Genomic DNA, 15240 nt, shown 5'->3' with positions numbered 1-15240 from the left:
GTCCAGCTGCTCTCCACAAAATTGTAGCATAAATTGGTCCTCTGAAGCTTTAAAACCCAGCATATTTTATTCCTTACTGAAGTACATACTATTGGGTATCTTTATTTTTTTCCAAAACAATAGTTTGGTCTAGTAATATCTGTTTTGGCCTATAATAATTTCAATGATTCCTTCCTCTCTGGCCCACCCCACCTCCAAGGAGATAAATTGGCAAGGGTAACCATATGTTTGGGTTTGCCCAATTTTTACTTACCCTGGTATAATTATTCATCATGCCCACTTCACCCTCAAAAGTGACCTAATTCAAATGATGAATTACTTCATCACCTGATCCCCTGGAATTCCTCAGCAGCTGGGTACCTGCCAACACTTGCTAACTAACTACTTTCCTGGACTTTCTACCTGTCCAACAAAGGTTTCACTCAGAGTGCTTTCACCAGGCTTCACCTGAGAAGCCTTCACATGCACCCAGCCTATTTTGAACACACATTAGCCCAGTAGGCATTCCCTCAAAGTTTTTACATTTCATCATCTTTTTCCCTCTACATCTTGCTGGTAATTGTCAATGGCATAAGCAGGCTTGGGCACTTCAAATTTGTGTCAGAAGTGGCTCTTCCCATATCAGGCTCCCTGCTCACTGGGGGGGTCTGCTTCTCCTTCTCTCTCTGCTCCTCCCCCTCCGCTTGTGCTCTCACTTTCTCTCAATCTTAAAAACAAAAACAAAGTGCCTCTTTATTCTTCAGAACTATTCTGCAGCTCATTTCATCCCACAGGCAAATGTAACATTCCTTATTTCTCACCACTTGCAATTTAAAAAGAGACATCTGCTTTCAAGAAGTTAATCTTAAATGTAAACCTCTTCTTATGAGGTAGGACTCTTAACACTCACTGCTCCTGCCCTTATCAAATATGGTAAAGTTCTTTATATTCATAAAGTACACAGAAGCCCTTGCACAAATGCAGTAAGAGGTTCAAGCTGAATAAACAGTAGCAAGTAGCAGTTGCAAAGACACATCTAAGGTGAGACACTGCAGCTCTGTGATTGGTCACAGACAGTTTTGCTCGCAGAATAAAAAATTATAAGTACAGGTGCTTCTGCGATGGAAAAACAAAAACAAATCGGCTTCCAATGATTACATTTTGCACCTAGGTAACTGCATTTTAACTAGCATAAAGGGCTTTATGACTTTTTTTTTTTTTAAGATTTTATTTATTCATCAGAGACACACAGAGAGAGAGGCAGAGACACAGGCAGAGGGAGAAGCAGGCTCCATGCAGGGACCCCGATGCGGGACCCAATCCTGGGACTCCAGGATCACACCCTGGTTCAAAGGCAGGCGCTAAACCGCTGAGCCACCCAAGGATCCCCTAAAGGGCTTTACGACTTGAGAGGGTCTGTTTCCCCCTAACCAAGTGCCTGCATTCCTTGGGTAATGTATTCACGGTTTTAATTAAAGAGGAAAATTGGGGATCCCTGGGTGGCTCAGCAGTTTGGCGCCTGCCTTTGGCGCAGGGTGTGATCCTGGAGTCCTGGGATCGAGTCCCGCATCCGGCAGGTTCCCTGTGTGGAGTTTGCTTCTCCCTCTGCCTGTATCTCTGTCTCTGTCTCTGTCTCTCTCTCCATGTCTTTCATGAATAAATAAAATAAAATTTTTTAAAAAAGAGGAAAATAAAATGTTTTGAATGTGGGATGCTAGTCATCTTGAGCTAGCGTCAGATGAATGTGGGGCTATAGTTTATAGGTCCGGATGTGTACTCTTAGTGGAAAATTTGTTTATCCATTTGTTTTAACCAGGCGACTTTCGGATGGTGGTTGGAGAGGATAAGACAAAAGTGTTGAATATTGTGAAGCCCAACATAGCCCACTTTCGTGAGCTGTATGGCAACATACTGCAGGAGAATCCCCAAGTGGTGTATAAAATCCAGCAAGGCAGACTGGAGGTAAACCGTATGTGGGAAATAATTTATGTTGTTTCTAAGGCAAGAGTGATTTTAAGAGAAAGAAGTAAGGGTTAGAGTAGTATGACTAGTGTGATAACATTTTACAGTTTAAAAAGTAAGTTTCATATGTAAACATACTCGTCTGTGTATTTGGAATAATGCTAAATGGTAACATAAGAGAGTAGTAATAAGCCGCCTTTGGGGAAGGGAACCTGGGGCTAATGTGGGAGAGGGACCTGTCTCATCATGTACATCCTTTTTGCCATTTGAAACTCTTCTTATGCAAACTACCAATCAAAATAAGTGAAAAATTCTCAGATTTGCCTTCTTCATCTCCAATTCTGCTGGCCTCCCCAGATGTAAATTTACTGACAGTCTGGCATATATTCTCCTAGATCTTTTTGCATGCATTTTTGTATTTATTTGTACATATACACATGTATGAGCAAGTTTGGTCTTTTTTATTTGGGTTTGTTTTATATAAATGGACTCTTATACATATTCTGATGTTTATTTTTCTCCTCACTTATGTTTATTATGTCTTGGCTTTCCTTTTGATAAATGAAACTTTCTTTCTAGATATCTTAAAAATTATATTATTAAATATTTGAAAATAAATATTAAAGAACTTTTCCTTTGAGGAAAATAATTTGGATTTAAGATTTTTTTAAAAACTATAGAAACTGGGAACTCCTGGGTGGCTCAGTGGTTGAGCGTCTGCCTTTGGCTCGGGGCATGATCCCGGGGTCCTGAGATCTAGTTCCACCGATATTGGGCTCCCTGCATGGAGCCTGCTTCTCCCTCTGCCTATGTCTCTGCCTCTCTCTCTCTGTCTCTCATGAATAAATAAATAAAATATTCTTAAAAAATAAAAAATAGATAAAACTATAGAAACCAGAGAGTTGGGTTTTTTTTTTATCTTTAGTGTAAAGAACACTGTGTTTTACTTTTTTTTTTTTTAAAGATTTTATTAATTTATTCATGAGAGAGACAGAGACATAGGCAGAGAAAGAAGCAGGCTCCATACAGGGAGCCCGATGTGGGACTCGATCCCAGGACTCCAGGATCACGCCCTGAGCCGAAGGCAGAGGCTTAACTGCTGAGCCACCCAGGCATCCCTGTATTTTACCTTTTTAATGTTCTTCCTCTTCCAAATAACAGGGGCAACTAATATTATATTGAATATGGAATTAAGTAATTTCTAGGGATCCCTGGGTGGCGCAGCGGTTTGGCGCCTGCCTTTGGCCCAGGGCACGATCCTGGAGACCCGGGATCGAATCCCACGTCGGGCTTCCGGTGCATGGAGCCTGCTTCTCCCTCTGCCTATATCTCTGCCTCTCTCTCTCTCTCTCTCTGTATGACTATCATAAATAAATAATAAAAAAAAATTTTTTAAAAAAATAAGTAATTTCTAGAACTGAAAGGGAACTTTCAAAAAAAAAGAAAAAGGAATTTTAAACAAAAAAAAAATGAGAGTAATATGAAATGCCCAGAATACCCTCCACTCAGTTGAACAAATTTTGCAAGAATTTTTTACTTTTCTCGAGTTAATGTGTGCACATGGTTTATTTTTTTTTTTAAGATTTTATTTATTCATGAAAGACACAGAGAGAGAGAGAGGCAGAGACACAGGCAGAGGGAGAAGCAGGCTCCATGCAGGGAGCCCAATGTGGGACTTGATCCCGGGACTCCAGGATCACGCCCTGGGCCAAAGGCAGGCGCCAAACCGCTGAGCCACCCAGGGATCCCTGTGCACATGGTTTAAAAACCAAATGGGACCTCAAGGTTTATAACAGAACGTAGCAGTTCCCTACTGGCCACCTCCTGGGTTCTCCATGCTGCTTCCTGGAGCCCACTGCTTTCATCTTGTTAGCGGGTCCTATGCTTACCTCCAGGTTTCTAAACAATATGATTTGACTGTTATTTTTTGATTTTTTTTTAATTTTATACTTTATTTTTGTTATCCATGTCTGGAGGATGAGTATTGTTTTACTCTCCTTTGTCATTTCCATTAATAAGCACACACTTGTGCACATGTGCACACACCCTCTTCCTCTTCCCTTCCTGCCTCAATCCCTCTTGCTCCACATACGGTTATTTCATTTTTGGTTGGGTTAATGTTCAATATTTACATTATTATGAAACTTACCTTTTCTTCATTGCTGAGATATGCTACTATGAAATTTCCTTTCCTATACAGATTTGTTTTTCTTGGAGTTAATAATTGTCTCATTTTCTTCATCTGCTTGATTTTCTTTGTACCTGTCACTAACTCATACCCTCTTACAAATCTGTATAGCTTCCCCCATTATAGACAAATACATCAGGTGTTTTCTGTTTCTTGTTTTTCTTGGGGACATTTCTTCCTGGAGCTCTGCGTGCCCTGTTCTTTCTGGATGGGCTATTTTCTAGGCTTGCTGAGTGGCTGTTCTCCTAGAGCATCTTTTCATTATCACCCTGCTGGTTCTTTCCGCCTCTCTCTGCCTTTCTAGGTTTTGGTTTTCTGCATTTTCTATCTTCTTTTTTTTTTTCTTAGTGGCCCTTTAATCTTGGTGAAGTATACCTTTTAGTACCTCTCTAACATAGGTTGCAAGGAAGGTAAATTTTTTGAGACCATGTACATCTAAACCTTCTATCCTTGCACTGATTGGTAGTTTGGGCTACATATCACATTCTAGGTTGGAATTTTTCCCTCAGACTTTTTAAGTCATAGCATTACTTCTTCTAGTTTATAAGTGTTGTGTTAAGAAGTCTAATGACATTCAGATTACCTATCCTTTGGATATGACCTTTTTAACTCTTGGAAAATGCTATGCTTAGGATCTTTTTCCAGTCTTACATTTCATAGTAGTCTGTCTTTATATATGTGTTTTTCACTATTATTCTGGCACTTTATGAGCCTTTCTAGTCTGAATACTCATGACCTCCAATTCTAGGAAGTTTTGTTATTTCTATAATAATTTCTTCATATCCATTTTCTTCATTCTTTCTGGAATTCCTGTTAGCTGGTTGTTGGACCTCCTTGTTTGATCCTTTTTATTTCCCTTTCCTCCTTCTGCTTTCTTTGGGGTTTTTGTTCTTCTTTCCAAAAGAATCTCTCAAATTGATCTTCTAGCACTGCTTTAAAATATTTAATTTCCTCTGAATGTTCCTTTTTTCTTATGGCATCCTGTTCCTGTTTTCCAAATATATTATCTTTTCTCATCCCTTTAGTGGTCTTTTTTTTTTTTTTTTTTTTTTTTTTTATTTATGATAGTCATACAGACAGAAAGAGAGAGAGGCAGAGACACAGGCAGAGGGAGAAGCAGGCTCCATGCACTGGGAGCCTGATGTGGGATTCGATCCCGGGTCTCCAGGATCGCACCCTAGGCCAAAGGCAGGCGCCAAACCGCTGTGCCACCCAGGGATCCCCCTTTAGTGGTCTTTATTATAATTTTTGAAGTTTTATCTTGCTCTCTACATTGTCTCTGTTTCTTTTAATGTCAGTATCTGTAAGATTTCTCCAAAGGGACATCATCTGCTCCTTGGCTTCAGATCAGGAAGTATAATATGCCTAGCTGCCAACTTTCAGAAAACTGAGCAAGGGGAAAGGGCTGGGAATTTTCTTTAGACCCTGAAGATAAACATTTCCAAATTCCTTACTATGGCCTGTGAAAGGCTGCACAATCTAATTGATCTCTTATCCTGGGGAAGAGTAAGGTTAGTGGGGACCCCTGGGTGGCTCAGAGGTTGACCGTCTGCCTTTGACTCAGCACATGATCCCAGAGTACCGGGATCAAGTCTCACATCGGGCTCCCTGCATGGAGTCTGCTTCTCCCTCTGCCTGTATCTCTGCCTCTCTCTCTGCATCTCTCATGACGAAAGAAAAAGAAAGAAAAAGAAGAAAGAAAGAAAGAAAGAAAGAAAGAAAGAAAGAAAGAAAGAAAGAAAGAAAGAAAGAAAGAAAGAAAGAAAGAAGAAAGAGAAAGAAAGAAAGAAAGAAAGAAAAAGAAAGAAAGAAAGAAAGAAAGAAAGAAAAAAGAAAGAAAAGAAAAAGAAGAAAAAAAGAAAGGAAGGAAGAGAAAGAGAGGGGAGGGAGGGAGGAAGGAAGGAGAGGAGAGGGAGAGAGGAGAGAGGAGAGGAGAGGAAGAGGAGAGGAAAGAGGAGAGGAGAAGAGAGGAAAGAGGAGAGGACAGGAAAGAGGAGAGGAGAGGAAAGGAGAGGAGAGGAAGGTTAGTGGACTGAACTACAGTTCCCAGCGCTGCTGAGGCTATAACTGACACCCACCTGCTCCTTCCTGTACTACCCATTCCAAACTCCCTTCACCCTCATCTAGTACTTGTGCTGGACTAGACGAGGTAGCCCAGACCCTCATCCCTGAGGCATCTAGACCTGGTCACCCTGCCCATTTCAGGGTAGGGTTGCTGGCCTTTCCCTTTACCATCTAAACAGAGCAAGGGGTACTGAGAGATGTGTACCAGCAGCCCTACCCCTGATGATCAGGATCAGTTACTTCTGCCACTATGGTGACTCCTTTCCATGTCTCAATCTGAATAGAGGAGGTAGCAATCATAGCGTTAAGTTTAAAGTCTTAAAGTTGTAGGGATGGGAAACACACATTTCCTGAGTGGGTCACTGGGAATGATGGGAAGCAGGCCTACTTCTTTCACACCTTGGTTCCCAGATCTATGTGTTCCATCAGTCGGGAACGTGGTACTGTATAACAGGCATTAGTGTTAGATGTGTACAGCACCCCATTCTCACAGGGTATCATCTCCAAGCTGCTGGTTCAGCTGTTCCTCATTGCTCTAACAGGATTTTTTAATGAGGATACTGTTGGCATGTTAGGCTGGATAATTCTTTGCTGTGTGGGCCCCAAATTTCCCCTTTTTGAGAACTGCTCTATCAGTCTGGCAGCTTTGGTGCAGTATATGGTAGGAAAAGTGGAGCCATGGTCCTATGCCTATCGCCATACCTCTGTACCTTTTTTGTTCTACAATGGGTCCCATATGTAATGTTACATGGTACAACCACAATGGTAAAGTGTGCGTTTGTAAGCCCTGTAATGGTACTGGCTAGGTCCTGTGGGTAGGAAAGGCAAACCCATACTCAGAATATGTGTTACTTCCAATTAAGATTAATTACTGTCCCAGGTGTGGAAGAAGTCCAATGTAGTCAACTTCCACCAAGTGACTGGTTAGTCTCAGGAGATGGTCCTGTTATCAGGATTTTAGCTTTGGCTTCTATTGCTGTCAGGATAGACTTTAACAGCAGCAGTAGCTAAGTCAGCCTTGCCTAGGCAAAGCCTCTATTCCTGCCATCATGGCTACTTCTTTATGAGCCATTGTCTCTGCACTGGAATGTCAGGCTATTTAATCAACTCGCTGAATTGTTCTTTTGGTTATTGTTGATTCTTCTGTGAAGAATCCTCTCTTTGTACCAAAATACAAAGTTCTTCATGCTTAGTGGGCTCCTCCCATAAGTCCATCCAAATACCTCTTCTCCCTAGTTTTTTGTCTTCAGTCTTCCAGTTTTTTCCTTTTGGGCCCACTCAACCTGCAAACCGTGCTTCGTACCCATGGGTCTGTGTGTGTTCTTACCTGGGGCTACATTCTCCATGTAAAGTGGGTGACCATGTGCACTATCTGAAGCATACCCATTTGGGAGGATTTCCCTTCCTTAATGTCTTTCAGGCCTATCCATGGATGAAGCTGTAATGTATCATTTTCAGCTAGTACGTACTAAGCCAAATCATCCATGCAGCAAGCTCATTCTTTATCCTCCAAAAGCCAATCACAAGAGACCTTCCATGTAGTCATATGCATGAACCAGTGAAGAAATAGGGTGGTATACACTGGTACAACAGTGCAGAGTGGATATTATGGGGCCCTAGGTTTCCCTTTGTGCAGCTTACTTGTGCCTTCTGGCCTTACTCATGTCAAATGCTCGTGGACCTCTCCCATCTTACAGTAGATTACTGTTGAGCCTGCCTGGCCTTAAGATCTGATGAATAGGAGCGATCTCCACTCATGATGGCAGTTCTTGACACATGGTCTTTTGATGATGACCCATAGTTAGAAGCTCCATCTCTACCAGGGTCTCATATCTAGGAGCTGATTTCAAATGATATATTGTTCTTTATCATAGATGGCATGGCCTTGGTCCAGAACCCTAGTAGTTTACATTGTGATTGTCCTACTGGGAGCCTACCACAAGCTTCCTGTGGCTTCTTTTGATACCAAAGATCTCATTAGTACTATAGAGTTTATAGGGTTCTGTGCCCCAAGTGGGGGCTGCTTGCACTGCTGCCTGAATCTGTTAGAGACCTCTTTTCTGCTCTGAGCCTCACAAACCTGGCATCCTTTCATATCACTTGGTAAGTAAGTCTGAACATTATGCCAAAGTGTGGAATATGCTGCCTCCAAAACCTGAAGAGGCTTACCAAGCATCATGCTTCATTCTTAGCAGTGAGAGGTATCAGATCCAAAAATTTGATCTTTACTTTAGAGGGATGTCCCAGCATGCTCCAGACCACTTGACTCCTAAACACTTCACTGAGGTAGTAGACTCCTGTAACTTCATAGGGTTTATCTTCTACCCCCTGGAGTACATTTATCTACCAGGGACTCCAATGTACTTGCCCCTTATTGTTTCCCAGGTAACAGTAATAACATACCATTGATGTAGTGGATCAGCCTGAGATTATACAGAATGTCCAAATAGTCTAGTTTCGTTGGGATATCTTATGACAGAGGATAGGAGAGTTAACATAGCCCTGAGGCAAACCATAAGATATACTATTGTCTGTCTCATGAATGCAAGCTGCTTCTGATCCCCCTTCCTAATAAAGATGGAAAATAATACATTCCCCAGGTCTTGGCCTCATCCAGATACCTGCAGTTCTGTGACTTGCTCTAGCAGATTTACTACATCTGGCAGAGCAGACATCACTGGGACTTCTACTTGATTGAGTTTTGGTATAATCTTCCAGAACCCATTTGGATTTTGTGAGGGCCAGACTTAATGGAACTATGATGGAGACAATTAGTCTTCATATTAGAGTTCTCCGAAGAAACAGAGCCAGTAAGATTTATAGAGAGTTATTTTGGGCAGCCCCGGTGGCACAGCGGTTTAGCACTGCCTGCAGCCCAGGGCGTGATCCTGGAGACCCAGGATCGAGTCCCACGTTGGGCTCCCTGCATGGAGCCTGCTTCTCCTCTGCCTGTGTCTCTGCCTCTCTCTCTCTCTCTCTCTCTCTCTCTCTGTCTGAGAGAATAAATGAATAAATAAAATAAAATCTTAAAAAAAAAAAAAAGTTATTTTAAGGAATTAAATCATGGAGGCTGAAGAGTTTGAAATTTGCAGAGCATACCAGCAGCACACCTGGAGACCAAGGGAAGAGTATGTCATAGTTTTAAGTCTGAGGGCAATCTGGAGGCAGAACACCTTCTTCCTCAGAGACTTTAGTCATTTTTCTTAAGGCCTTCGACTGATTAGATGATGCTCACCTACATTATAGAGGGTAATCTGCTTTAGTCTACTGACTTAAATGTTAATTACATCTCTAAAAATACTCTTACAGGGCGGCCCGAGTGGCTCAGCGGGCTTAGCGCCGCCTGCAGCCCAGGGCGTGATCCTGGAGAGCCGGGATCCAGTCCTATGTCAGGCTCCCTGCACTGGGCCTTCTTCTCTCTCGGCCTGTGTCTGTCTCTCTCTGTGTGTGTCTCTATGAATAAATAAATATTTTTTAAATACTCTTATAATAACATCTGGACTAATATTTGACCAAGCAACTGATCACTATAGCCTAGCCAAGTGACACAAAATTAAACATCATACCCCTGCATCCTTTAGGTTTACAGATAGCACTAATCTGTGTATTTCCTCCTGAGATGTGGTGTTGTTTGTTTTTATTTTTAATCACTGTCTTGGATAAGAGGCAAAGTGGCAGCTTCAGAGTCTTCTACTTGGCCTTCCATAGTAAGACAGCTCTAAAATGCCATCATAGAGTATACTCTTTGGACCGATCCTGGTACCTATTGCATAGCATCGGGATTGAGTGGATTTGAAACAAGCCCTTATCTGATCCTGCAGTAGCACTGTGGAATTAAATGGCCCTTCCTAGTTGTCCCCACTTGGGGAAAAAAGGCCAGGCCTTTGTACTCCTGCAGTGTCCAGTCATTGGATCCAGGCAGCTCCCTTTGGCTGAAGACAAGTCTGGGGAAGGACTCTAAGAGTGGGATTCAGCCAATTTTCCCAGCAGCTAGTGAAATGACAGTGGTACAACACAGAATCCAGTATCATATGCCCACATCTGCTTTTTTAAAACATCAGCTTTATTGAGATATAATTCACATACCATAAAAATCAGTGGTTTTCAGTGTATTCACAGAGTTGTGCAACTATCACTACAATCTATTTCACAACATTTCTGTCACTCCAAAAAGAAACCCCACATCCATTAACAGTCCCTGGCTTCCCCTCCCCACAAGCAACCACTAATCTGTTTTCTGCCTCTGGATTTGTCTCTTCTGGACACTTCATATAAATGCAACAATACACTATATGGTCTTTTCTGTTCCGACTTTCAAAATGCAGTTTGACTCTCATGATTTAACTGAATGCTTTCACTTCCATGTTTTAATGAGAATCAAAGAGTAAGAATAATTACCCAGAATTTAACAATTTATTTGAACATGTCACCTAATATTTTGTCTTTCAAACAAAAATTCCAGTGCATTATTTTCCTCAAGAGAAAGCAGTGGCAAATATGTTTTTTAATCCTTATCTCAGTACCTGTCCATCTCCTGTCCTTCCAGTTACTTTTGTCCATGTCTGGACTCAGCTGGCTGTTCTGCCAGCACCTTGCTGGTTACTGACCTGATAGTGATGCAGCCAGAGGCACCTGAAGGGTTAGCCCAAGGCCCCACATCCTGGGTTGGCCTGTGAAAGAGCTTAGGGTCCTTGTCTGGGTTTTGGTGATGTTGCAGGAATACCCCCAGCCCACTGCCCCCATTCCTTTTTGCTTCTGGTTTGGATCTCTGGACCAGGGCTTTAGTCCTGGTCGGTTTTGTTTTGTTTTGTTTTGTTTTGTTTTTTCCTGGTTGGTTTTTAAATAATTATTTAACAGTGTACCTTTTAGACCTGCGTGACATCTACAAAGTGTCCAATAAAGGAAGAAGAAGGAAAATAAATAAATAAATAAACTTAAAAAGCCATTTGACATCTCTAAAATTCCTGAAAGCTTCATAGATAAAGCCTTACAGAAATATAAGATCCTTTTGGCTAATCTCAATCTTAACCCCGAAATATGAGTCTATAAATGTTATTTCTAATATATTTTATAGTAATATCCACATTTTTTTTTCATTTAGTGAAGCAAAGCTAAGTAGAGTTCAAATCCTGTGAATTTAGAATCATTTTAATGATAAATATGAAATATTCAGGTTAAAAAAAACCCTTTACTTTTACTGGAGCCACTAGATAATAGTCCTTTGTTCTTGTTTGCATAAATTTAATAGAAGACTAGGAAATCCAGACATTAATACTCAATGAGTACTTGTTGAATGAAAAAAAGAGTGGTAGAATGAGTGAATTCTAAGTGTTAATAAAAAGTCATATCTGGAAAATCTGAATCTAAAATTTAATACATTTATTTGTCAAATTTTTTTCTTACTGTTGTCTTAGTCAAAGTTAAAACCTAAACATTTGTTGAAAAAATATAGGACAGATTTCTTGCCTGACAAATGATGAGATGAGCCGTTGAGGCCAGTGTTACTGGTTCTTACCTTGGCAGGCAGTCAATGTTTATGTGATTTTGTAAAAACTTAGTTCTGTGAAGTAAAGTATATTAGACTAGAAGTTAGAGAAGCTAGGTGTGGCCTTGGCTCTGTGACTAACTTTGGATTCAGAGTAAAGTCTGGTGCATAGTTTGTGTGTTTTATTTCTGTGTTTCTCTTTCAACTTGATGTATCTAGAATATGTGGGGCACAGAAACCACTGGTGTAATTTAACCCTACTTAAGAAATAATGACAGCTAAGCTTTATTGATGCAGTTATTCATTTCCTTACTCAACTAGTGTTTTTTGACTACCTACTATGTACCAGGAGATTAAAAGCCAATAAGCTTAGTCCCGTCATCAGTTTATTCCTACAGTTTATGAAATACAGCATGGTGAGTAAAAGGCCTAGAAGGCAGGAGACCCGAGGTTGGACGCCTCTCTCTCCAACTGCTATATGACCATGGCTGTGTCACTCAGTGACACAGTGTGTTTACAGTGGGAGAGAGAGAGTCTGAGTGTCTGGATTTGCTGAGCCTCAGTGAGTGTTAGCGGCAGCCTTCCTTCCTTTACCACTGGATTTAAGAAAAAGAAATTTTAAAACTGAGAGTCAGAAATGGATGCTTGAAAAGGGCCTCTATTCTTTTCTCGTTGTAAAAGGAGAATATCATAGGAAAAGTGTTGGCCTTTCTGAAGGACCTTAGAATCTGAACTCTTGTGCATTCAGTTTCAGAAAGGAGCAAGTTTCGTTAGCATGCTCCCCATTCTGGGGTATGGGTTCGTGCATGTCTGTGTGACTTGAAAGAGAAGCCATGACTTTGAATCTTTATAGAATTCAAAGAACTTTCCATAGATATCATCTTTCTTTTTTTCCCCCTTAGATAGATAAAAGCCCAGAAGGACAATTCACTCAGCTAATGACATTGCCCAAAACCTTACAGCGACAAATAAATCATATTATGGACCCTCCTGGAAAAAACAGAGATGTGGAAGAAACTTTATTACAAGTTGCTCATGATCCCGACTGTGGAGAAGTGGTGAGACTAGGTATGTTTATGAATTTGACGTTAAGGAAGTGCTGGCCATGGGTTAAAAGCAGACTTTGTGACTGAGCTGTATTCTTTATTCTTTCGTGCCTAGTGAGATCGAGAGACAGATTGTCTCAAGGAAGAAGAAAGCACTAACAACCTGGGTTTTTTCCAAATCTAAATTGTCATTTGTTTGAAGTACCGCGGTGAGAGTACTTCTGTTTTCAGATTCCTTGGTCCTAAATCACTGTCAAAGGGGGAAACAATGTTTGTTTTGGTTCCAAGACCATAACTTCTAGAAGTTATTCCAAAGACTCCTCTGTGTTCTTCATGGTGGTCTGAGAAGGAAGGAGGCTAGTGACATTTTTAGTGCTTTTATAACATCAGGAACACAGCTTTCATCAGCCGACTCCTGTTCGATGTGTCTCATAGTGTGTTCAGTCAGCTCCCTCTTACATGGCCCAGGGCCTTTCCAGTGTTTACCCAAAAATCTTATCTTCAGAGACCCACTTCTCTTTGAGGCGTTAAAGATAATTTACAAGGGCTGTCAGTAAAGAAATAATCATGATTGAAAATGACTCCCTTCTCCAGATGAGCACGTTCTCCTGTGTTATTGAGTAAATATTTCTTGAGCTCCTCAGGGATGCAAGCTACTGCCCTAGATGCACTTGCCAATGACGCACTCTCCCAGGCACCTGCCCCAGGCTGTCAGAGCATACATTTAGATTGCCAGGTACCTATTCTGAAGATAAATGAGGAGGCATGCTGTTTATTTTCATTTTAACATGATTCTGGTCACCATATGATCTCTGCTGCCTTTGTGAGAGGGAGAAGGACTATGCTATTGCTCTTCCCTGAGGAGTTCCATGTATGTTTTCAAAATGTAAGTTTTTCTCCCAGGCAGAAACAGTGGGTTTGGGGTTGAGAACTAGCACCCTTAAGCAGATTTAAAGTCATGAAATGACCTTTGAGGGTGACCTGATCCACCCCATATTTTAATTAAGGTGAGGGAAGACCACGCATTTGCCTGAACTCACACAGCTGGTTGCTGACATGCCTGGCAACTCTGGTCTCCTGGTCCTCAATCATGATACCCCTTCCACTGTCATTCTGCAACATCAGGGCAGAGATGGATGTGCTGGTTTTATTGGATTACTGGAAAGAAAATTTTAGATTTTAAAAATGTTAAGATGACTAACATTTGGCTTTTTTTTTTTTTTTTTTTTTTTTTGGCATCCCTGTTGGTTTTCTTTTCACAGGGCTTTCAGCAATTGTGAGACCTTCTAGTATGAAACAGAGCACCAAAGGCATTTTCACTGCTGGTAAGAACTTTTGAAAGTCCATGCTTTTTTTCACAAAAGTTACATTTAATTCACAGTGTAATAAAGGTTACAGGTAAAAACCTACACATAAAGCATAAAAAGGCCTATTACACAAATGTACAATTCTCTACATAAAGCTCATATCCTCATTTGCTACATTTATCTCCTCTATTTGTCAGCTAGGACAAGTTCTGGAGCTCTGGATTATGAGAGCTCTCAGACAAGGCAGGGAAGAACCTCTGAACCAACACCTAATAATGTCCTCTTAGAGACATCGGTTATTTGCAAAGTAAAATCATTTCCTTTTCGAAAATCCAGGCTTAATATATCTACTGGATGGAGTGGCCTCAGCACTCCTGATTCAGATATAAAGCTTTATCTGTATCCTGCAAGTACCTCTGAAGTGCTGAATTTTGATGGTCATGAACTAGGACATAGCAGTGGCATACAGACGGGCAAAATAGCACTGTCATCTGGTCTAAACCAGTCCAAACATGTGAGGTACTGTTGGAAGCCTTACTACCCCTTTCAGTCTTCTGAATAACTCCTGTGTGCACGTTGTCCCCTTGTTTTAGGATTTATGGAAGTCACATATGCATGATGTTGCAGAAGCAGCAGTCCCTGCCCTTCCCTGCCATCTCCCCTCTCCAGAGACAGATGTTGCTAATCCCTCTAGTGGGTTGGTTTTATTCCCACTGCAAGGGTCTAAGTAGTAGGCATATACTGCTGCTCCTCTCCTTTCCAGTTGTCGGCATCAGCTGTGGACTTCTCATTCTGGGAGATTAGACTTCAGCTCTTGTATCCACCCTGTCACACACAAGCTCACCCCTCCCATCCCTCGGTCCTCATGTAGTTGCTGTATAGCTTTGGTGAAGCCACTTGTCAGAGTTTATGGTGTATGACTCTGTTACTGTGATTCACAGGTGAGCCACATCATACACTTTTCTTTCCCGGCACAACTTTCTTTTCCCACGGAGATTGTCTTCCCCTGTCTCATGGGAGGGATCCCCTGTTTCCTGTCTCTTTTATCTTTTACTTTCATGGTGTACATTCATATTGGTGAAGCATGCCTCCAGTACTTTTCTGAGAAAGGATGCAGGGAGGCAAATCAGGAGACTGTGTATAACTAGAAATATCTTTAGCTTGCCCTCACATATAATCAGCACTTAGGCTGGAGATGGATTAGAAATC

The 15240-nt window shown here is 41.3% G+C and overlaps 1 protein-coding gene across 7 annotated transcripts in view; it reads left to right on the top strand.

Annotated features, from left to right (window-relative positions):
• The window catches only part of TAMM41 (TAM41 mitochondrial translocator assembly and maintenance homolog), a 50856-nt gene that overhangs the window by 25714 nt on the left and 9902 nt on the right, over positions 1 to 15240 (top strand). For 5 of the 7 annotated variants that reach the window (XM_041764093.1, XM_041764094.1, XM_041764090.1 and 2 more), the window contains 3 exons: positions 1796 to 1941; positions 12581 to 12746; positions 13987 to 14049. In XM_041764093.1, the coding sequence (XP_041620027.1) occupies positions 1796 to 1941; positions 12581 to 12746; positions 13987 to 14049 (375 nt within the window). The remainder of the gene's footprint in view (positions 1 to 1795; positions 1942 to 12580; positions 12747 to 13986; positions 14050 to 15240) is intronic. The other 2 variants (XM_041764091.1, XM_041764092.1) reach the window with 2 other exon arrangements.

Source organism: Vulpes lagopus, chromosome 7 (assembly GCF_018345385.1).
Source record: "Vulpes lagopus strain Blue_001 chromosome 7, ASM1834538v1, whole genome shotgun sequence".
NCBI lineage: Eukaryota > Metazoa > Chordata > Mammalia > Carnivora > Canidae > Vulpes > Vulpes lagopus.
Note: the sequence above shows the minus strand (reverse complement) of the source record. Positions and strands in the feature narration are given on the sequence as shown.